We start from the raw sequence: 23,697 nt of genomic DNA on the forward strand, positions 1-23,697 counted from the left end.
TGTATTATCAGTAACACAACGTATACTTAAATCTGTAAATCAGAAACCGCAATAAAAAAGGCGATTGCATTAATCTTGCTATCAGTACGACTAAACAATGATCGATGCGTGGGCCCGGCTGGTTATTACGACAGGGTTATATCTTCCGTGACGAGAGTCTCCAGGTAGAACTCTGTTTGGTAGTACAAAGCCCACGCTTCCTTATTTACTGGTCTTGTTTCGCATCACTACACAGTTACTCTTGAGCAACGCTAATTTTGTACAATTCATTTTATTATGGTTACAATGTAGATATGTGATAAATTATATGTTTATTAAAAAAAATGATAATTGTGTTTTCTCACAAACGAAAAAAACAACCTTAATTTACATTCATTTACTTTGACAAGTAATAAAACGTAGGTTGTCGACAAAATAATCAATTAAAACGCATTATTAGTAATAACAAAGTACTCATTACATCTCGATTAAACTATAGCTACTAATTGTCCCGCGCTATTTCATCGATCTTGCAGTTTAATTTCCGGCCTATGTGTCACTCTAGATCTCCAGCTATCTATGTACCGAGTTACCAGGATAACCAGCTTAGTAGATTTTGCGTAAAGGAGTAACAAACGTCTAACCATTCACCCATCTTCACAAACGTTATATATATATACCTACTCAGAAGAATTTCATTTTTATACGACATACATAATTATGTACATGTGTGAGTTATAAAATATTCAAAACAAATACAAACATTAAAAATATAACCATAGCTCTATAGCTCGTGGGCATAACAAGTGACGTATCTCTTTTTCAAGGTACTATACTTTCTGGTGACAGCACCAGTAGAATCAAGAAGACGATAGACTAAACAGTAGTTTTTTTTTTTTTTTTTTGAACAAATACCAATTATTATATTTTGAATCATCAAATAATAAAAAACTAATATAGCTGATAGTAGGTATCCCTAATATCGCATTTGTTAAAGATTATTAAGATGTACTTAAATATCTTTACAATCGGGCCGTATTTAAAATATTGTATTATTTTCTATAATTTAATATTTACCCACGGAATTATTAGTTTTTTTTAATGACAAAATATAAAATTTTACTTTTATTATATTAAGAATAATATTATGTTAATTTTTACAGGATTATCCGTCACATATATTTATTCGTGTTTACCTATTCGTTTTATGTTTTTATTATAAATGATTAAACATAACCAAAATAAAATGTGAGGATTTAATAAGTAGTAACAAAAATTGTCTTTACAACAAAAAGTTACTTCACTTTAAATAGTTAAGTCAGATTAAAGTTAATGTATCCTTTATATTTTAGCCTATATAAGGATATAAAAACAAATAAAATATTGTCATACACAACAAAAACAATTTATTAATAAAACAAATAAATAAAATCTCAAAAACCTCACTCGATAAACTATTTATAAAATTAATTAATATAATTAATATGGCAAAATGAGAATTGAGGAATACCTAATAAACACTCCAACACTTCACTATCACGTAAATGTCCTGTCAATGTACTCGTAGTCAAATTCCGCGAAGAAGGAGTCGAAAGGAGATAAGGAGTCCTCAGCGAATTCCGACGGAGTCTCTTGCTCAGTGGAGAATTCGGATAATTCCGAGCAAAGTGGAGAAGGCCAGCGGTCGGGCCGGGAAGAGTCAGTCTCCGGACTTGAGTCTCTTAAAGCAGAAGACAGTGCTGTAATATACCGCATCGCTAATCGCAGAGTCGTTATTTTGGTCAGTTTCTCGCAAGGAACGGGGGTGCCAGTGATTTCAGCGGCAGGCACCGCTCGTCGCAGCGCCTCGAAGGCGCGGTTTATCTCCCTCATCCTACTGCGCTCCCGCGCGTTGGCAGTTTTCCTCCTGTACTTGCTGAGCGGCTGCGGAGTGCGGCGCGCACGCGGCTCTCGGGAGCGCGCCGCGCGCGGACGCAGCTGATACTTGTCGTGATCGGGCATCGAGTGCGAGCCCCACGCGACGCCCGCGCCCGAATTCCGCTTTAAAAAATACGCTCACCCCGCCCACTCGCCCCGCTCCGTTCATGTATACTCGTGATGAAAATCGGAGGCTGTGTAATGATTACAGTTGCGAAATTAATGCCTTCTTTTAGGTAGTAGTTGTTATCTGTTATCATTTTTATTTATGTTGGCATCAATGATTACATAAAGCACAGCCATAAAGCTTCTTTTTCAATAGAATAAATCGAGCTTGTCCATTTATGTAGAATATATACCTAGTCATTTCATTTTGCCATAAATTCCTTAGCGAAGATGACAACATCGGTATATCTAAATTAATGTAGGTAGGCGTTAGTAGTATAAATTACATTTAATATCTTTGTTAAGTGTTTTACAGAACACTCATAAGTATTTTACTGTGCGGCATCATGACCTCGTTTATTAAAATAATATTCTGTGATCTTGCAGTAATCTTTCACAATATTTGAACCTCTCCCTATCAATCCATCCTATCAATTTATCTCGAACACTAAGGTAACAAACATTTTTAAATACATATAAATAATAAAATTATTTGGTGTCATGGGACACCAGGTAGGAACGAAGTTCCTTCGAATAGTATAGAAGCAACACAATTTGAAAAAAAAAATGTTATTTAAATTTTCTAGTTCTTGATTTTTTTTTAATTTTGTTGATTGGTTTTTAATTAAGTACATAAAAGTATTTAGGATTAGTATTTTATTTAGTATTTTAGAAAATAACAAATATCGTAAAATTAAATAAATCAAACAAAATAATAATAATAATTCAAACTATTAAGTGAAATAAAAAAAACGTGTCTTTATTTTTTTTCGACAGTATAAAATTACATAAATAATTTTAAAAAAGTAAAAAAAGTAATATTTTAGTTTTACAAACGTCATATTATACAGTCGTGTGACTGATATTACGTCACTTCCGTTATATATTTTTCTTACGGTTTTAGTATCACATTTTTTTTCAGTTCGGTCGCCCAGTCAAATTTCAAGCCTGCCATAAGGAGATTCGTTCCATAAATGGTCTTACGACAAAATTTAAATTAGAGATTATAAAATATAAAATAGCGATTATTTTAGTTTTATTTCACATGTACCTCACTTAATCGCGCGAAGATACAGCGTCACAATGAATGAACAAGGCGCTAAGCGGCTAAGCCAAAGTAGTGATCGTTTGACCAGATTTGCATGGCATTTCCGTTTTTAAGAAATCTCAAATGTTAAGTAATTGTTGATTGACCTTGAATGATGCCATGTTATTACAAACACCGCGTAGGCCAGAGTATTAAGTATACGGTCAGCGTAGGTGCAGCAATACCTTCAACGATTAATTTCTACCGATAATGCAAATTCAAGCTATCAATTTTAAATGTTTATAAAAAACACATACATACATACATATTTAAAACCATACATATTTAATGAAATTGAATCTGTATTCAATTTCATTAAATATGTATGGTTTTAAATTTAAGTATTTAGTAGCTTATCTATACATATAATAAAATGGTAAGAAAGTCAAAACTATACATTGAATATTTTTTTAAAAGAATGGGGTGTGATCTACAATCGATACCGAAGCCAAAAATATAGTTTTTAGAATTTCCGTCTGTTTGTCTGTATGTATGTCCGGGATAAACTCAAAAAGTACCGCATGGATTTACTTCAAATTTGACACGAATATTATTAAGAAGTCGTGTCAACATATAGGCTACATATTATCATGCTATCATCTACCGGGAACGAGCAGTGCAGCAACCTTTATTTTCTCAACGCATTCTGTAACAACGTGTAATCTAACGACGCATATTTGAATGTTGTTGTTATTATGTTAATAACCATGCTATATAAGCTGGCTTCACACTATAAAAATCACGCAATATAAGTAACTAAGCCGATAAACATAATTAAATGAATATAAGTAGACAAGGCAATTTTAAAGCAGCGCCATCTATGAGATTTTTCTGTAGATATGAAATGTAAAGAAGAAACGGGTAAATGAATGTTATTTTAAAAGGTATAATTGTAGGTATTTTTGGTGCTGTATAGCGTTCACGCAGACGACGTCGCGGGCAGCAGCTAGTAGTTTTATAATACCTACTAGATTTATTTTAATGTTATAGTTTTTTTATACTTACTAGATTTTAGTTTTCACTGACACCTTTTACTGTATGTAGGTACTTTTTACAGTTCAACAGATTATTTAAAATAAAAATATTTATATCTAATGTCCACTTTCCTGCGAACCGTCAAATAATATTTATATCTAATATTTATAATGTCTGTTTTGAAAAAAAAAAACACTGTTTCCTATGGAGGGAAAATTATTTTTTAAACATTCAACAATTCTCCTTGTAAAAAGTTACGTACAATTGAAATGGAACGTCATTTGCAAATTTTGCTATATTTAGAAAAAAGGCACTTTTTAGTCGATATGAAGAATGCATGCCAAGAGTTCCTACAAGATGTAAATGAAAAAACAATACGTAAATTCCCACCGATTAGATTCATTCTTCAAGTAGACGTCATGGAGTTACTTGATTTATTTCCCGATTTAGGGGAATTTTTAATACAAGAGCCGCTTAAGTGGCAAAGTTGTTGTAATGATATTCTGTTCGCGTGCTTAAAATGTTTGGATAATGACTTGACTCAAATGATAAAACCAACGCAAGTAGCCGTCGTTATTAGATTGAACAGTTTACCTTATATATTATCTACTAAACAAGAAAAATACAAAAGTATAGTTTCTTTATGTGGCTTACTAGTCGGCATCACGAAGCCAACTAATAACGTTTATCACACGGTGTGGTCATGTCCTGATGAGTGTGAGGGCAACGAAGTTATTATGCACTTTATACCAAAAATACCTCCAAAATGTTATTTGTGTAAAAGTACACTTTTTGAGAATAGTGGTTTGAGGAGATGTGGGGACCAAGTACAAGCTACTTTTAAGTTTAAAAATATCTTACTTCCCCAGAGTTATACAATTGTAGACGATCTTATTTCTCAATTAAAAGTAGGGAAAATGTACACAATTAACGTTGTTATTTTGAAAAAACTAACATCTGTCTGGTCTATAGAAGAATCAACTATTATTCCTGCACCAATCACGACGCCCGTACCATCAGATATTAAGGAATTGTATGAAGCATGCAATGGTTTACCATGGAAATTTATATACTGTTTAGCTTCTAGTATTGGAGTTCATGTTTGTCCTTTAAATTGCTTTATGAATGTAAAAATAAATCTATTATTAAGTCTAGTTAGTGTTAAAGCTAATGCACTGACTAGTTCACCTATAATTCACTTTTTAGCTGGTGGATTTGATACAGGTTATATCGCAAAGTTAATGGGACGAGCTGCCTTACTCGCAGATTCCTTTGTCTCTATAGGGACAACTCACAACTCCACATCGACGGCTTTAATTGGAGCTTCGGGAGGGGTTTGTGTAATGCCTTTACCTTTACAAGCTTACAGTCAAAACCAAATAAATTCCATATTATCAATTATAGAAACTGGAGAAATTACTCATTCAACGTATAAATCAAAATTGCAATGCGCGGTTTGGGCTCATGGAATGGATTTGAAAAAAATCGTTTTATACAATATTGGCAATATATTTGGAAGTGTATGTCGTGGAGATTATGGAGACTTTGCAGATGAATTAGCAGATCACGCTTTAGAACAAGCGATAACTCCGACCACAGTTGGTAAGCAAGAGAAACAAGCTCTAAAAGATATATCGACATACATAGATTTGGTCGCTGGAATTAAGGTTTCGTTGGCCGAAAATGCGGAAGAACTATTAAGACTTTATTTCTTAGCAGCTCGTAAGGAAAAACCAAAAGCTGTAACTATTGGTAATTTGGGCGCTCTGATAGCAGCTTGTGCGACTTCAGCTAGATTGTGTCGTCGAAATGTAGCTAATAATGATGACGCTGTATTTGCGATTTGGTTGCATGTAAGTGGTATGCCCGAGCCAAGGTTCGCTCCCGATGACTATCTTGAAACACCAGCAGACATGAAGAAACTTCAAAAAGTGATCGAGAAGTTTTATAATTGGCTTGAACAATTTATAGGATATCGTATTTATGAAACTAATGAGTAATTTGTTGATAAAATAAAAATTAATATATTTAAATTTTTAAGTAGTAAAAATGCAATGTTTATTAATAAATAATTTCATTTTATTTATGCTTTTCTTTTTATATACTTGGTTATAAATAAAGTTGAAAAATTTTGATATCAATAATGAAAATATATAAGTAAATTATGACTAGACCGAAATTTTATAACCATTTTTACATGACATAATTATTTACTACTTTCCAATATATTTTTTGAATTACAAATGTGAATCTTACAATTAAATATGTATATATAGAAAATAAAAAAAAATAACAAAGGCACAGTTATTGCACATCAAGAACAATATCATTATTGCCCACACAAAAACACATTATGACATATTTTCATTCGGAAGTATCATTTAAAAATGAAAAGTCACATTTATCTTCTTTTAGCAACTTTCTTTTTGTGTTGAATTCATCACAAAGACTTGTGAAATTTTGTCTTAGTTTCAAACTTTCTGTTACCAATGACTTAACAGTGTTAACTTCACCATTAGCTACAGGAATACAATGGCTCGATACAGGTTCACCAATCTTAAAATCTTTCTTCTGAAATGAGACAACACTATAAGGAAGGTCAGCCATATTATCTGCATCTCGCACTACAACACTAATAGTAGACCAAATACAATTTGTAAATTCATCTGCCAAATTTGATAGATCAGCATTTAATCTTTCAGTATTATCGACAGCCTTTGTTACTATGTCGGATATCTTAGCAAACTCTATACTTAAATCCTTTAATTTTAAAATAAACTGCTGGTGCTGTAATTCCTGTAAAATTTTACTTCTGAGCTTCAGAACGTCATAACAAACCCTAACTATGTCTGGACATTGTTTTTCTCTCTCTCTATTTCCACTATAAAATTCACTTTTATTATGTGATACAAATACTTTGTAGGCATTTGAAAATATATTTTGATAGTTGTATTTGGTTACAAAACTATTTAGTTCAGCCGATATGCCTTCATTGCTACGTCGTGCAGCAGACTGTAACCTGACTGATAATTGGGACCAAGCATTTTGTAATTTTTGCGATTTTTCGATCAAATCATCAAAGTCTTTGAATATTTTACTGAAACCACCTAAAAGATTTGTTCCCACAGAATTTTCTTTTAAATTTTCAATATGCTTTTTGCCTTGCTCAATCATCTTAATAACCAACTCTGTTTTGGCCAAAAATTGAGCAACATTCTTATCCACTGAGTTATGCTTAACAATTAAATGTTTACTCTCCTGTTTCAAAGATTCTGCTCTCGAGAAAACTCCATTTATTAAAGACTCATATATATCCATTTGTGTTATAACAAAGTAGAAAGCATTTCTGTATAGATTTTGGCTATTTTTGTAATTGTAAAGTGCTTTGTGGTACTCCAAACATCTTTGGATCGCTGTTGGTACATTAGGTGCAGTATTACCGTCGATCATTTGGTTTTTATTATATACAAATAGCATCACAACAGAATTTACATTCCAATAATTCACTGCAAGTTCTTCATTGTCGACATCAGTGTAAGATGCAGGAGATATTATTATTTGGTTTTCAATAAGAATATTAGTATCCTTACTTATCCATGTTTTAAGGGTTGAAATTGTGGTTGAATCGTCAATTTCATACGCAATTTGAGATATTGTTGTAACAGAGAAAATCTTTATAATTCTTTTTGTAAGTATTTCTTCAAGAAGACTGTAAATTATTACATTACTTGTTGTATTATTTTTCCCTTCAGATGGAATATCAAAGGTCACCTTGGAAGGTGCATCTCTCCCTCTCAATTTGGGGTCCCATTCTAATGCTACCCTTAGCCATCCCTCAATTAATGTCTTGAAGGGTTTTGATATATGGTTTTCAGGGAATATTTCATTTGAATAACTCACATCACCATGGAAGGTTTCAAATACACATATATCATCATGTTTCTTTTTTTTAACAAATGGCATCCATTCCACTGGGGCTTTGTAAGGTAGAAATGGCCTCGTACCACAAATTATTTCAAAGGCGAGTAATCCAAAGGACCAAAAGTCGACAGAGTTGCTATAGGTTTTGCTATAAAAAAGTTCTGGTGCTAAGTACTGTAGTGTACCAACAAAACTGGCGCATATGGAATTCGAATCAATTTCTTTAGCATAGCCGAGGTCAATTATTTTGTACGTCACTTTCTTAGGAATTTGTTCAGTACTGATACCCTCCTCGACATGCATGACAATGTTTTCAGGCTTTAGATCACGATGAGTTATTTTGTTCTGGTGAAGGAATCTCAATGCATTTCCTATATCGCCAAGTAATTTGCGAATTTGTACCTCCTTCAAGCCGCAACACGCATCAGCTTTGTTTAATACTTGTCTCAAATCACCACCACTGCAATATTCCATGCACAGAATGGGTAATTTAGAAGGGTTCGCACGGGCTAAACCAGTGATAAATTCTGGAGGTAATTCTATCGTACCTACTATATTCGGATTCTTACAATTTTGCAGCATTTCAACTTCTTTAGTCCATCTTTCTCTGTGTTTGGCGGTGAGTTCGTCGCCCCATTTACATGTCTTAATAGCCAATTTTTGTTCATTGTTTTTATGTTTCCAAAGCACAACTATACCAAAACTTCCGGATCCAAGCACTCTATCCTTTACCCAATCACCGATAAACACAATATCATCCATTATAGAGCTTTAAATGGCACATGGACTATAATTTAACTAATTACTTTTAGGATAAAGTAATATTAGATAATGTTGTTGTTTTAAAATTTATCCCCAATAGGAAAAGGCAAAGGACTATAATCCATACAGCCTAGTCTGAATTTGTAAGTTTCGTTCTGATATATCAAAAGGCCGGAGCCAAGTCTGAAGTAACTTTATTGTTCTTCTGATTCGATGACTGGTAGAGTAAGGCCGAAACCAAGTCTGAAATTTCATATTTTCGTCTACTCTTCTTTGTCTATAAGTGATAGGCGAGGTCGAAACCAAGTCTGTAATAGGCCGAAGCCTGAAATATCAAAATAAAATTTCACATCCGATGAATGAAGGTCCTGATCCTGTTTCAAATATCATTGATAGTATTGCAAATAAATTCAAATATACTAGTATAGTTATCCAAATTAGTCAATAAATCTTGTGTATTGCGCGGGACATTTTTTGGTCCAGAAGTTGATAACAAGTTGGCTATAAATAAGAGGCGTTCCAGATTAAAAGCGGAGCATTCAAAAAATATGTGATCTAAAGACTGTGTAGAGTTGTTGGTGCAATGTGGGCAAACGGGCGATGAGATGATACGCATACGATTCAAATGTGCATTAAATCTGCAATGTCCAAATCTCAAGCGGCATAGTATTGTATAATATTTTCTGCTTCTATGTTGATGCGATTTAGTAAACCAAGGACTTTTTCCAATATCTTGATTTATCTGAGCATACCAAGATCCTTTTCTTAACAAGGTTTGTCGCCAAAGATCACGCCAATCAGATAGGATTTTTGATTTAATAGCAACTAATAGATCAGTGTATGGTACGGCAACATTCTCATCAACAGGGCTGCCGCTGTCACTGTCAACAATTGAACGTGCCAGAAAGTCCACATGTTCATTTCCCCTTACTCCTATATGTGAAGGTGTCCACAATAATTTGATGTTGTAGTTTCTTCTGGATAGTTGATAAAGGAGATGTCTTATTTCTAAAATGATGAAGTTTGTATTAGCACTGAATTGATAATTATCTAAAGCCTTTAGAACGCTCATACTGTCAGTAATGATCAGCCAATATTGATTAGTTTGTTTTTTAATGAATTCTAGGGCAGCAGTAATTGCTAGAGCTTCAGCTGTAAATATTGATATCTCCTTTTTCAATCTGACGCCTTGGCCAAACTTCAGATGAGGTACATAATAGGCCATGGAAACATTTATATCATTTTTTGATCCATCTGTGTAAACTTGTTTGAACTTATCAGAGTATTGTGCTATGAGGTTGTAAACTTCCTGGCGCTCTTTTAGCTTATGGTCAATAATAATATCGATTTGATTAATAAGACAGTCAAACTCCTTTTCGTAACACATCCAATTGCTAGAACTGTGTATTTTGTGTTGGTTATTTAGATTTAACATGAATGAATATTCGAAGAGAATAAATGGGTTATTAGAAGTTAATGGAGCATTTACAGGATATTTACTATGTAAGTAATTAAGCTTTTTAATTAGAGGATGATTACTAATGGAAAACAGTTTTAGCAAAAAACAGTATTTCAAATATTTAAATCTAAGGTGTAAAGGGGAAATGTTGCACTCGACCTGTAACGAATTAATTGGGGTTGTTTTCATGGCGCCAGTGATAAGTCTCAGGCTGTGATTTTGAATAATATTTAATTTGTTAACCAACTTGTCATTAGCAGAAAAACATAGAAATCCATATTCAAAATGACTGCGTACAAGAGATTTATATAGGGTAAGAAGGATTTTTGGATCAGAACCCCAATATGTTTTTGCAAGAGACTTTAAAATATTAAGAGCCTTAAGAGCTCTATCAACTATGTGGTCTACATATTTGTTCCATGATAAGTTATTCATGAATATAACACCTAAAAATTTAACTTCATTTGTGATAAGAAGAGATATATTATTATAGTTTATTTTAATTCTTTCAGACCCTACTTTATTAAAAACTATGACTTTAGACTTTTCAAAGCTAATGTCCAATGCAAGATAATTAAAATAAGAATTTAATTTAACTAAAGCTTCGTTTAACTTAAGATTTAGGGTAGTTATATTATTACTAGAACAATAGACTACCAAATCATCAGCAAACTGTAAATTGTATATATGAGAGCCTAGAATTAAGTTTAATCTATGTATATAAAGTGTGAAAATCAATGGACTCAAAATGCTACCTTGACATGTACCTTTATGAGAAAGCCTTGGACCAATAAGTCTATTATTATACTTAACAAATACCTTCCTACTGTGCAAAAAATTAAAAATCCATTGTATAACTTTTACAGGTAAACCAATCGCAGCTAATTCCGTGGATAGAATATGATGGTTAACATTATTAAAGGCTCCAACTACATCGAAGAAAACTCCAGCGAGAGCTTGCTTTGATTGTATAGCATTATAAATATCAAGATGTAAGTGAGCAATGCTCTCCCTTGAAGACCTGCCTCTTCTAAAACCAAACTGATTAGAAGGTAAAATATGATTAGACTCTATGAAATGTTCCAATCTTTGTTTTAAAAGTTGTTCAAATATTTTTCCCATGCAAGAAGTCAATGCTATAGGTCTATATGAATCAAAGTTAAACTTGTCCTTGTTGGGTTTTAAGATAGGTACTAAACAATCAACCTTCCAATCCATAGGAATAAGATTATGCTCCCAAAGAAGATTCAGGATATTTAATAAAATTAGTTTAGATTGAGAAGACAGGTGTTTAAGCATTTTATATGAAATGTAGTCAAGGCCAGGTGTAGAGTCTTTTCTGGATGAAATAGCAGAATTTAATTCGACAATGGTAAAAGATTTTATAATAAAATTTTGATTAGGAAGAATATGGCAGAAAGAATTAAGATTAAAGGCTGGCTCTACAGTATCTGGAGTATATTTTTTGAGAAAATCAAAGATCCAAGAATAGTCAGAGTTGTTATGGGAAGGTGGAGAATAGCTTTTGTTAAATTTTCGCATATACGTCCAAATGACTGATATAGGAGTCGATCTGTTAAATTGTTCACAAAGTTTTATCCAACTGTTTCTTCTCTCATTTCTGATAATATATTTTTTGGTGGCTTGTAGTCTTTTAAAATTAATGTAATTAGCCTCAGTGGGATCAGATTTAAAAGTCAAATAAGCGTTTTTGCTATTTAATACGGCTTTGGTGCAATTGAAATTCCACCAAGGAAGAAGTTTTTTTTTTTTATTTAAGTTAGAAGGAGAGCATGAAGATAAAGCTGTATTAACCAAAGAGTGCTTAGAAATAGAAGATGATTTCCACAGTGCTGAGTGTAAAATATCTGTAAATTTTGTGTAGTTATGAAGGGGGTCTTGTGTATCAAGAGAAAATTCAGTGAGCAATAGTTGGACATTTAAATTATAAATGTTCCAATCAACGTTGTTCAGGTTAGGGAAGCAGGGTAGTGAGCTACTATTGGGAATAGGAGTGGCATTGTAATGATTGTTATTAAGTAAAATTTTTGTGATTACAGGAAAGTGGTAGCTGCCTAAGGGATCGTCATGTACTGACCAGTCACACTCTAGAGCCAATGAAGGTGATACTATGGTTAAGTCAAGAGCATTCTGTCTCCATATGTGCGAACCAACAGTGGTCATACTTCCGTCATTAAGTATAACCAAATTATTGTTATTGATAGACTCTAAAATGTCTTTGCCTCGACAATTAGAAGTAGAACAGCCCCAGGCTGAGTTTAGGCCATTAAAATCTCCTGCTAGGAAGATTGGTTCTGGTAAACTTTTAATTAACCTGTCTAGTTTAGATTTAGAAAAAGCAGGATTGCAATTAGTTGGACTGTAAAAGCTTATGATAGTAAGTTCTTTGTTGCTAGAGTATTTTATACGAACAACAACATTTTGAATGGAGTCATCATAAAAAGTATCAATTTTAGAATAAGAAATAGAGCTATGTATTAATATGGCTACGCCATTGTGGGTGTTTCCTGAATCAAGACGAATTACATTGTAATGACGTATCTTAAATTTTTGACAAGGCTTTAACCAAGTCTCACAAATTAACGCAATGTGAATATTTTTGTCCAAAAGGAAATAATTAAAAATATGTTGATTGTGTAGAATACTCTGAGCATTCCATTGCACAATATTTAAAGTATCCATAAAGTACAAATTATTTATTAGTAACCTTTTTTAATGTATCTTGCAGGACATTTTTAATATTTTGGGAAGAGATAGGTATTTCATTATTTTTGTTTAGTGTTATAAGTTTTACTAAAGCTTCTGTAATAGATTTGAGTATTATTTCGGAATTTAAAAGAGATAAGAACTGATCAGTTTTGTTTAATGATGGAAAGTGAGAGCTGTTTAAAACATCAAGAAAGCTTTTTTTCTGAAATTTATCTCTGTTAAGCTGGATTTTTTCTTTTTTAACAGGGCATGCAGGGGATATGGCAATGTGATTGCCAGAGCAGTGACAGCAACTGGCTGCAGTATAAGGAGTCTGACAATCTTTAAAATTGTGACCTTCGCCACAAATGCTGCATCTTTGTGAATTTTTACAGAATTTTGCAATATGACCATATCTTAAACACTTTAGACACTGCTTTACTGGCGGGATGTACTGCCGTACTTCGAACCGCCAGCTGTTGAGGTCCACACTATCTGGTAAATTGGGACAGGAAAAGGTTATAGAAATTGTTTTTGTGGGGATTAATTTTATTTCTCCATTTTCTCTTACACGTCGCATAAATCTACGTATAGATATAATATTTTTCGTGCTAGTTAGAGCTGAATATATTTCTTTATTGGATAATTCTATAGGCACATGAGAAATTACCCCAGTGACCTCTGTAGCGGCAGCCGGAAGGGAAGCTTTAAGTTTGTACCCATCAAGATATTTTTTGTTGCCTAAGACCGCGTTAGCAAAAGCAGGTCTATCAAAGATAACTCCAACTTTACTTTTATTAATGCGTTTTAGTTGTTTCACGCCTTTATTATATTTTTTTATGCTATTAGCGAGTGTCATCATGTCTCTTGTTCCGATTGGCTTGTCAGCCTCTGTACTCTCCAGGAATACAATATAGTCAAAATTACCCCCGTTCTCAGGGTAGTGCCGCACGTAATCGGCTACCCGAAACGGGGCATACCTTTCGGCGTCTGTTAGCTCAACAGATTTTATGGACTCGGAGTCGGAGCTCAACGAGTCGTCCTCAGCGTTACCTTCCTCCTTCTTTTTCCTTTTCTTACTTCTCCCCATCTCTTGATTAATTTATAAGTATTTATTTATAAAAAACTCCAGTGAATGAATTATAAAATTAATAAAATATTTTTGAAAAAAAAAAAAAGACCGCCTTTTCACTTCAAAGTTCCCGCGCTTTTTTTTTCGTAATATTAGATAAACTTTAAAAATAAAGTGATAGTAGATAATTTACCATTACCATAGAGTAGAATATATATTAAAAGGAATAATTTACTCTGTGTAAACTTTTACATTAGGTACATGGAGCATATGCTCCATGATTAGGTATTTCAAGGCAATCACAGACTACTAAGAATGTAAAATTAAAAAAGTATTTCCATATGATTTTCCTCTAGATTTCCATATGATTCTCCAAATTTTCTACAAGACCGGTACAATTTATTTAAACTCGTAAGGAGCATTTTTAGAACCAATATTTCATGAATTAATGCTCAAATTTACTTCCATTTCATCAATTCGATATAAGCATAGCATTAAGAATAGATTTTTATAAAGAAATACTCAATATTGAATAACTACTTTTGAAAAAATTAAAAATTTATTCTAAGCGGTGCCATATTTTTGAGAACTATGCCACAGTAAAAAAATCTATAATAAATGTGTTGATCTGTTGACTGTTCAACTGTTGTCAATCATTTGTCAGCATGTCAGCTGTCTTGTGTCACATAAAATATGCATAAAATATTATTGTTAGGTCCATATTTTATTATAAGTTATTTTACTAATCAAAGAACAACAAATGCCTTATATTAAATAATAGATAATAAGCAAATAACAAATATTGCATAGCAAAAATGGTAGACATGGATAAGATCTGTCGTACTTGTATGAAAAGAGATGTTTCGCTAGTGGACTTGTTTGGGCCTTTAAAAATTGAAAATTATAGTTCTTTGAAATTAGCAGATGTTTTAATGGAGACTATCCCCTTGCAGGTAATTATAATCGGAAAATAAATTACATTCGAACAACAATGGCATAAGAGTTTTTTACTTGTTGTTACATAAAATCCTTGTTTGATGATAAGGTATATAATGTAAACATAAAATGAATAACAAAAAAGCTTTTGACTAAATTAATTTCGTGAAAATTATTTGACTTCATTTAATTTAATTAATTGAATTATTTTTCTTAAAAAAAAATACATTTATCGAACTAAGCCTACTATAATTTAAATGTTAAATTGTAATGAATGTAATAAATTATTATTGAAATAATTTACTTTTAAATTTGTTCGAATTAAATATTTTTTTCTCTTTAGGTAAGCAATGAAGATGGTCTACCACAAAGTCTTTGCGATGAATGTGTAAAAACATTGCAAATAATGTTTGCGTTTAGAAATCAAGCTCTCCATTCCGAATCTGAATTAAAAAAACTGATCTTTTTAAATAATAGAATAAAAAATGAAGATGTTGACTATCATTATGAAACCGACTTTGATTTATTTGGTTACGAGGATTTGTCGTCTGATGATGTGCAATCATTACCAGATACAGAACATAAAGTCAAGATATACAATTGCGTTACATGTGATAAAAAGTATACTGACTATGAAAAGTATTTAAGACACAAATCAGGCCATGAGGACTCTTCAAAATCACACCAAAAAAGTGGTAAAAAATCTCATAGAAATACGCTATTGAAAGAACGTAAAATTAAGCACTGTGAAACCACTGATATTGCCAATGTTCAATTAGATCCCAAGCCAGAAGACTTCCAGGTTGAAATTAAATTGGAAAATGAAGAACAGAAGTGCTCTGAATGTTCATTATTATTTCAAACCCGTAATAAATTATTGTCACATTTAAAAGAACATCTTAGCAGTAAGTCAACGGATCAAAACCTTAACACCTCATTCCAGCAACACAACATATTGGAAAAAATAGATACAAAATTAAATTTACAAGTCTGTAAGGATCTGTTTAAATGTCTACAATGCAATCTCACATTTAAAACATATGGATCTCTTTTGTCTCATCTAAAGAAACACAATAAAAATTGTAGATATAAATGTAACGACTGTGGTCGAGAGTTCTCTGCAAGGGGATCTTTAAAAAGACATTTGTTATTGCATTCAGAGAAAAGACCATTTAAGTGTGAAAAATGTTCAAAATGTTTCGCTCGTCAGGATGCCTTAGTCTCTCACATGCATAAACACAGTGATGTCAAAAAAAACACTTGTGAATATTGTAATAAAGGTATTTATAACCTTTAAAGGTTTTATATATTTTGTCATTCATTGGTGGTAACTGGTGTTTATTTTCGTCTACTAATTAGTATATTTCAAATTTATTTAATTTTTTTATATTTTAATCAATAACATTTTTATTTTTTCACAATGGTAAACTATTAGTTTAATATTATGATGTCCTTTCTTTTAAACTCTTTATCTTTATGTTTAAATTTATTTTATAATTGATGAATGACTTGTTGAAAGCAGATGCTGTAACTGCTTAATTTTTTTTAAATTCCCAACACAAAAAGTGCAGTGCTGTAATTTTAGTAGGGAAGAAATTAATCTATTTTAATGTGTTTTTTTTTTAACCTGAAAGCAAGTTTCTTTACTTAATTATGCTTAGTATATCTCAAAACAGCAGTTTGAAGAGTATCAGTTCAAAAGGAAGTAAAGCATTAAATGGAATAATTTTTCATTTCTGTATGATTTTTTTATAGGGAATTTAAAAATTTTAAATTTAGTGTTTCGGAATATATAAAAATATGTTTCAGCTTTCACTCAGCTGTGTGCTTTGAAGGATCACATCAGAACACATACTGGCGAGACACCGTTCCTCTGCTCTGAGTGTGGGAAGGGTTTTAAAAACAGTTCCAACCTACGGCAACATCTGGCGCGTCACGCTGGTCTTAAGCCATTTTCGTGTAATCTTTGCTCTAAGACATTTTGTACCAAAGGTAAACTAAGACAATTTGATACTTTCAATTAAATAAAATTAAACTTTTTATTTTATAATACTGTCTAGAGTTGCCGCGAATATTCTGCTACATTTTAATATTTGGTACTTGTAACACTGTATGTTCTTCGGTAAAATACTGAATAACAAAACATAAAAAAATCGCAAATATCAAAAATAATAAAATCGATCAGTAATAAGTCTTTATTTACACTTTAAATAGCTTATATATTATCCTCTCACTGTATGATCAATGTAGCCATGAGACGATCTAAAAATCTTACGGTATTTCATCAGGATTGGATATGGCTTTGGATTTGCTGACCACGACTTGTACGGATTCACCTTTACCACGCATAATATACACACATCTTTTGCCAAACATTCAGAATTATTGGGTTTTTATATGAATATTGATATGATTTGATAAATAACTCGAAAGAAGAATTGTCCTACAAAAAGGATGGTTTGATTATAGCGTCCTCTACTCTGAATACGTCCAAATAGTAACGTCATAAAAATTATTGATAACAAGTTGATTTTTTATTTGTAATTTAGCTATATTTTTGTTTATTTTTTTAATACTAGGGCACTGACAACTAATGCACGTAGTTTGGCTTCAGATGCTTTTTGTTACTGATTAAATACCTAAGTAAATTTTTTACTTGAAAAATTATTTACAGATGTACTAATTTAATTTATAGAAATTAAGAATTATAATTTATTGTTTACTTATTTTCCAGGTCAAGTAAATAGTCACATGCTGTCGCATACAGGCATTCAGCCGTTCAAGTGTAACGAATGTGGATCGTCATTTACAAAGTCTACTTCATTGAAGAAACACAAACTAATACACCTCGGCTTAAAACCATTCGCATGCGATAGTTGTGATATGAGGTAAGTTTTTTAGTTATTTAAAGTAAATGTTAGACATCACTATTTAGTACGACGTTTCGAACGCACGGAAACTGACCTAACCTTACATTCTTGCTTACTTCACTTCCATAGATATGTCGGTTGATTGAACTATTTGCTACAATTCCTTTAACACAAAACTTGTAAGTATATATATATATATATTAGCTCACCCCGCAAACCTTTTTTTGCTATATATGTTACTAGCTGACCTGGCGAACTTCGTATCACCTTATTTTTTTCTGAAATATAATAATAACATAATATATCAAAATAAAATATAGCCTATCTTTTAAGTTGGATCAAACTGCACACGGTGTGCAAATTTGACTAAAATCGGTTAAGTAGTTTAGGAGTCCATTGAGGACAAACATTGTGACACGAGATTTATATATATTAAGATTAACTTTATTAATCCCCCCTCCCTTTATAACTTGGGGGTATAAAAAATTGATGTTGGCCGATTCTCAGATCTATCCGATATGCATAAAATATTTCATAAAAATCGGTCCAGCCGTTTCGGAAGAGTTTGTTAACTAACATATATATATAAAATAGCTGTGCCCGTATCGAAAATATTTTTAAGCCATTACTGTTAAACGCGGGCGACTTACACGCGCGTAGCAACACGGCGTCGTTCCATTTGATATTATATTACCTCCTAAATTTTGCCACCAAATTTAATTCTATAAAAGACAAAAGTTTATCTTTATAAAATTGCCTTGTTGATGCTGTATTTTTCATTCGTGTGCTTGGCTAATAATAATGCAACAAAATAATCAATATTTATATAATATAATATATCAATATAATATAATATGATAAAAATATCAAGGTCGCTGTCTATATATTAAAGATATATGAGAAGACATATTATTGGGACCTTTATCAACGCAAATAGCACCCAAAACAATGATTGTCAGAATTTTTGACTGTTTGACTGTGCGTTTGTGCACGTTAATCTCAGAAACGGCTTATCCGATTTAGATGTGGTTTGTACTTAGCATAACATGTAGTGTTTGTATCATATCAATCCGTTCATAAATAAAAAAGCTATGCTAAATTAAAGATTCACCTCGAACGTGTAAGTGTTCCACGCGGACGAAGTCGCGAGACAGCTAGTATATAATAATATTATATAAAGGATAAGAATTTAAATCATGTCTCTAAAATTACCTTCAAAAGGCCGACTGCTTTATTCGAAAAAAAAAAAACGATTCGTAAGTAGAACGAATCGTTTTCCGAATATAGGAAGGGGGGTAGAGTATGTCCGCGTGCGCAGGTTCACGTCGAACGACCACCTGAAGCGGCACCAGCGCCGGCACACGGGCGAGAAGCCGTACCGCTGCCCGCACTGCGCGCGCGCCTTCACGCAGAGCTACGACCTCGCCAAGCACGCGCGCACGCACCTCGGCCAGAACCTCTACCAGTGAGTACCGCTGCTGCACGCTAGCTGCCTTTTTAATATGACTGGGTCGGCTAACAAGCGTACAGTTCACCTGATGGTAAGCTATTACCGTAGCTTATAGACGTCTGCAATACCAGAAACATCGCAAGCGCGTTGCCGACCCCATCCCCAATCCCCCCCAGGAGCTCTGACTCAACAGTATTATTTAACTGTGATCTTCTGTGAGGTCAAAGTACTACCCCAGTAGGGCTGCTCCATATTTTGAGCAGGAAATTACCTATGGGCAAGACATCTAGGTAAGCGGACACTGTATCCTATAGACGTCTGCATCCTACCCTCGCCCCTATTTAAGAAATATGATCACCTTATTCTCCACAGAAACATAATACTACTTGACAGCAGTATGGTTTAGATTTAACTTCTGTAAGGTTGAGGTACTTCCCTAGTTAGGCTGCTCCCAAATTTTGAAAAAGATATTTCTTGCTGTGCCCTACCTCAATAGAGCATAAATGTAATCTACCCCGAGCGGGACTCGAACCCGCGACCGCCGGCATTTAGGTTCCTACACGCGGCACAACAGCAAAATGATTGTCAAACGATAGTCAAACTCATTCAGCTCAAGTTATTATTCCGCATTTCGTAATTTTTTATAATCTATATGTTAGTTAAACTAATTCCTAAAATCATACCAAATATTTATTAACCCCTTCTGGATAAGAGCTTCTAATCTGTTCATTTCTGTTTATTCTGGAATATTTTCATCTAGATTTTTCATAATAATTTGACACCCCCTACAGTTGTATGCCATTCTTCCGACACTAGCTTATTGGCCTATTCCTCTAAAATTAGCCATAAGTATTACAAGTATTTTTCAACTAAGAATAGTATATATCAATTTATTAAGTATATTTTTTCTTTCAGATGTACAATCTGCCAAGAAAGATTCAGACTAATGAGAGAGTTAAGACATCATTACCCAGTTCACAACACCAACACTGGATCCATGGCAGCCACGGATAAGGAGACACCCGTAGAGATCCTCACAGGGTCTGCTGATGAGAACGTAGACAATAACATCAACGAAATTGCCTCGGATGCTCAAATAACTATTACCTTTAATAGGAATGTTCTCGAAAAGGACGGAACAGGTGATATAACTATAAATATAGGACCGGAAAAAATTAACTAACTTGGAGAAAAAAATTGTCTTCCTTACTTATATTCCGTTTTTTTGGAAGAGTTTTATTTGGTAAACAAACCGCTGTCAATCGTAATTCACGTTTTTTACGCATTTATCACTCACTTTTACAACACATTAGCTTAAGGACATTTGTAAAACTCCATTTACGATTTATTTCACTAAAAACAAATATCAATTTATCATTTTAAACACATAAAAACTACTAAAATACGAATTCCGAGAGTACAGATAACTAATATTTTCGAATATGACATTTCAATATCTTTTTTTAATAGGCAAATAGGCATGTGGTCAGAATATTTTTTGAGGTGAATGAGTATAAGTGAATGAACAGCATGAACGATAAAATAGGCCATGTTCTTTAACTATATTTTAAATTTTCACGAATTATAACTTGTTAAATAATATTACCGTAAAGCGATTTGTTATTAATTGTTTTTTTTTTTATGTTGAACGCAAAAAATGCTTACAAAATATTGCAAATGTCAATCATTTATGGTAAAGTGTTCATTGTAAAGGTTTTATTTTATGAATATTTCTGAATATCAATTTCATCCTCACATCACACAGAAACGGCATAAACGTTTACTGTAGTTCACAGGAAAAAATTTTGAGACTTTAGGATGAGACTTAGGATTACCCAATGAGAGCTTCGTAGAGTACAATGTTATTAGTCTTTTTTTTAGATGTAAGAGAGAGTGTGCCACCGGCGCCAGGTTTTTTATTCATAGTAAATACAAATAATGTGACGATAATATTAATAGAATCGACTTTTTTTAGACACAGGCGGCCCTATTTTGTTGTAAATTTTATTTTTGGCGTCTTTTTTACCGACCATTTCACATAAACGAAATATAAATTTGTATTCATAGTAAATACAAATAATGTGACAATAACATTAATAGGGTCGACTTTTTTTTAGACACAGGCGGCCCTATTTTGTTGTAAATTTTATTTTTGGCGTCTTTTTTACCGACCATTTCACATAAACGAAATATAAATTTGTTGCCTTTTATGCTCGATGCTCGATTATTTTTATTTTTTTTCGTAATTCTGTAACCTCTCCTAATTCTTAGCAAAAAATAAAAATATTCAATATATTATTACGTTTTGAAATAAGTTTAGCGATATGTTAGCGTTAATATTTGAACATAAAATGAATTTTATATTCGTCTATGGCTTATTAATATTGTTCATTCATTTGCTCATTGTGTCACTTTACTATACTTACAATATTACTCTATTGTCTGTGGTCGGAAGTACGCCATATTTGTTTACTATTTAGGACTATTCCAAAAAAATAGAATATACAGACTGCCTCAGTGACTTACGGATTAGCATACTGGTTTGCTTACTAGTAAGTGACTGACTCAATGATTGACTGAACAATTGAGTGACTGACTTAGTCATTGATTGACTGTCATACTTTCTTACTGAGTGACTTACTTACTAATTTCCTAATTATTGACAAAACGTATATAGATATAGTTAATGCTGTAGAAAAGTAAAATTCTACAGAAAAATTTCTAGTAGTTCTAGTGGTAGTAATTTAGAAAACATACTCCACTGATAAGGTTATATGGGAAGTACAAAGCTTTTTAGAATTAAGTTATTCATTGAGTTTTTTTCCCTGAAATTGTATTGAATATTATGGATTCAGATTATTTAGCACGTCATGCATATTAAGCCAGCTACGGAACAAAATATGTAATATTTTACATATCATATTTTTTAAATTGTATTAAAAATAGTATCAAAATTCAAATATTAATATAAATTGTTTTTGGTTTTAAACAGTTTACTTATAAATATATTTTTAATGTTATTAATTTATATTATTAATGTAATCGTAATATTGTATTCCTTGAACATTAAGAAATTTATTATTTAATTTATCATAAGCTATATGATATCCAAGGTTAGAGAGAAAAAAAAAAATTGTTAAAAAAATAAAAAACAAATATTAACCTTAATTTTAAAAAAGCTGTAATGAGGCCGAACAGTTCCTTGATATCTCAAATATTTTAGTCTGTAAGTTATAATTATTTATATATTAGTAATAGTCGATCTGACGACAGTGATAACATGCCTTATATATTAGCTCTCAGATAAATTTATAGTAAAATGTATTGCCTTGATAATATTGTAAGTTGGTAAGTTATTGACTTGGTAAGTCGTTTATTTGTAAGTCGGTAAGTTGATAAGTTGGCATCTCTGAACGTTTTACATTTAAAAGTAGGTAATTTGATACACCATATAAAAAAAACACTTAATAACAAAAAAAAGTTCAGTCAAATAAAATACTGTGTCATGGCTCTGGAATTAGACGATTCGTATTTGGGCTTCGTAAATATGATCTTATCTCTGAATTCCGTAAAAAACTTAATTGGCTCCCAATTCGCTTTTGCAGGAATACGCATATTCTCAGCTTACTTTATTCTATTTAACCCTGTTGCACCTGCTTATCTAAAGCAACGATTTAAATTTCTTAGTGATTTCCATGAACGCAGTCTTTGTTCTGAGGATAGCTTACTTCTTGAAATTCCCTCTCACTCCTCTTCCTTTTATACTAAATCTTTCACTGTTCAAGCTTCTCGACTTTAGAATTCTTTACCCTTTCATATTAGACGCGTACAATCGCTTTCTATTTTTTAAAAGGCTGTCAGGAAGCCTTTTTTTTGATATTCAACGTGAATAAAATTATATATATGCACTAGCTGACTCGGCAAACGTTGTCTTCCCCCTAGACGCTATTTAAAAATAGGGGTTGGTGGTAGAAGGGTGAAAATTTAGGATTGTATGTATTTTTCAACGCCAAATCATAATAAAATAAAAAATAAATAATTTATAGTATGTATGTACGTATGTACTTATATGTATATGTGTTTAAGTAATTATATTCAAACGTTTATGTCTCAATTTGTACACCTACACCGACACAATACCATCTCCTCTGTCCCTAGGTTGCCTGGAAGAGATCGCTTCGATCGTTTTAAGTAAGTGATAATTTTTTTTGACGTGATAACGTCTTATAAATCGATAAACACTGGCTGCACGCACGAAAAAATATCACGTTCCGCCTGAGCCTAGATCTAGAGAGGCACGATCGGCCCAAGTGTCGACTTATGACACATTTTTCTCTCTTCTCGCCTGACGTCAGAGCTAGCAGTTGGAAATAATTCAGTGATAATAATTGACAA

The 23,697-nt window shown here is 32.5% G+C and overlaps 4 protein-coding genes across 4 annotated transcripts; 2 read left to right on the plus strand and 2 right to left on the minus strand.

Annotated features, from left to right (window-relative positions):
* Positions 1-1,420: 1,420 nt before the first annotated feature.
* On the minus strand, positions 1,421-2,009 carry LOC123660882 (helix-loop-helix protein delilah-like). The gene has a single exon (XM_045595906.1). The coding sequence runs from the start codon at positions 1,978-1,980 to the stop codon at positions 1,516-1,518; it is 465 nt and encodes a 154-aa protein (XP_045451862.1). The 5' UTR covers positions 1,981-2,009; the 3' UTR covers positions 1,421-1,515.
* Positions 2,010-4,392: 2,383 nt separating this feature from the next.
* Positions 4,393-6,193, plus strand: LOC123660891 (minichromosome maintenance domain-containing protein 2-like). The gene has a single exon (XM_045595912.1). The coding sequence runs from the start codon at positions 4,393-4,395 to the stop codon at positions 6,121-6,123; it is 1,731 nt and encodes a 576-aa protein (XP_045451868.1). The 3' UTR covers positions 6,124-6,193.
* Positions 6,194-6,427: 234 nt separating this feature from the next.
* Positions 6,428-14,274, minus strand: LOC123660892 (inhibitor of nuclear factor kappa-B kinase subunit alpha). The gene is made up of 2 exons (XM_045595914.1): positions 14,207-14,274; positions 6,428-8,876 (listed from the first exon to the last, which is right to left on the minus strand). Exon 2 carries the CDS (start codon positions 8,804-8,806, stop codon positions 6,488-6,490), a length of 2,319 nt encoding a protein of 772 aa, XP_045451870.1. The 5' UTR covers positions 8,807-8,876; positions 14,207-14,274; the 3' UTR covers positions 6,428-6,487.
* Positions 14,275-14,854: 580 nt separating this feature from the next.
* Positions 14,855-20,473, plus strand: LOC123660947 (gastrula zinc finger protein XlCGF57.1-like; the record flags this gene model as incomplete). The annotated part of the gene is made up of 6 exons (XM_045595967.1): positions 14,855-14,999; positions 15,326-16,277; positions 16,792-16,974; positions 17,717-17,870; positions 19,171-19,317; positions 20,218-20,473. Coding segments are annotated over exons 1-6 (1,830 nt in total), but the record flags the coding sequence as incomplete, so codon positions are not given.
* Positions 20,474-23,697: the final 3,224 nt, after the last annotated feature.

This window comes from Melitaea cinxia, chromosome 16 (genome assembly GCF_905220565.1).
Source record: "Melitaea cinxia chromosome 16, ilMelCinx1.1, whole genome shotgun sequence".
Classification (NCBI taxonomy): domain Eukaryota; kingdom Metazoa; phylum Arthropoda; class Insecta; order Lepidoptera; family Nymphalidae; genus Melitaea; species Melitaea cinxia.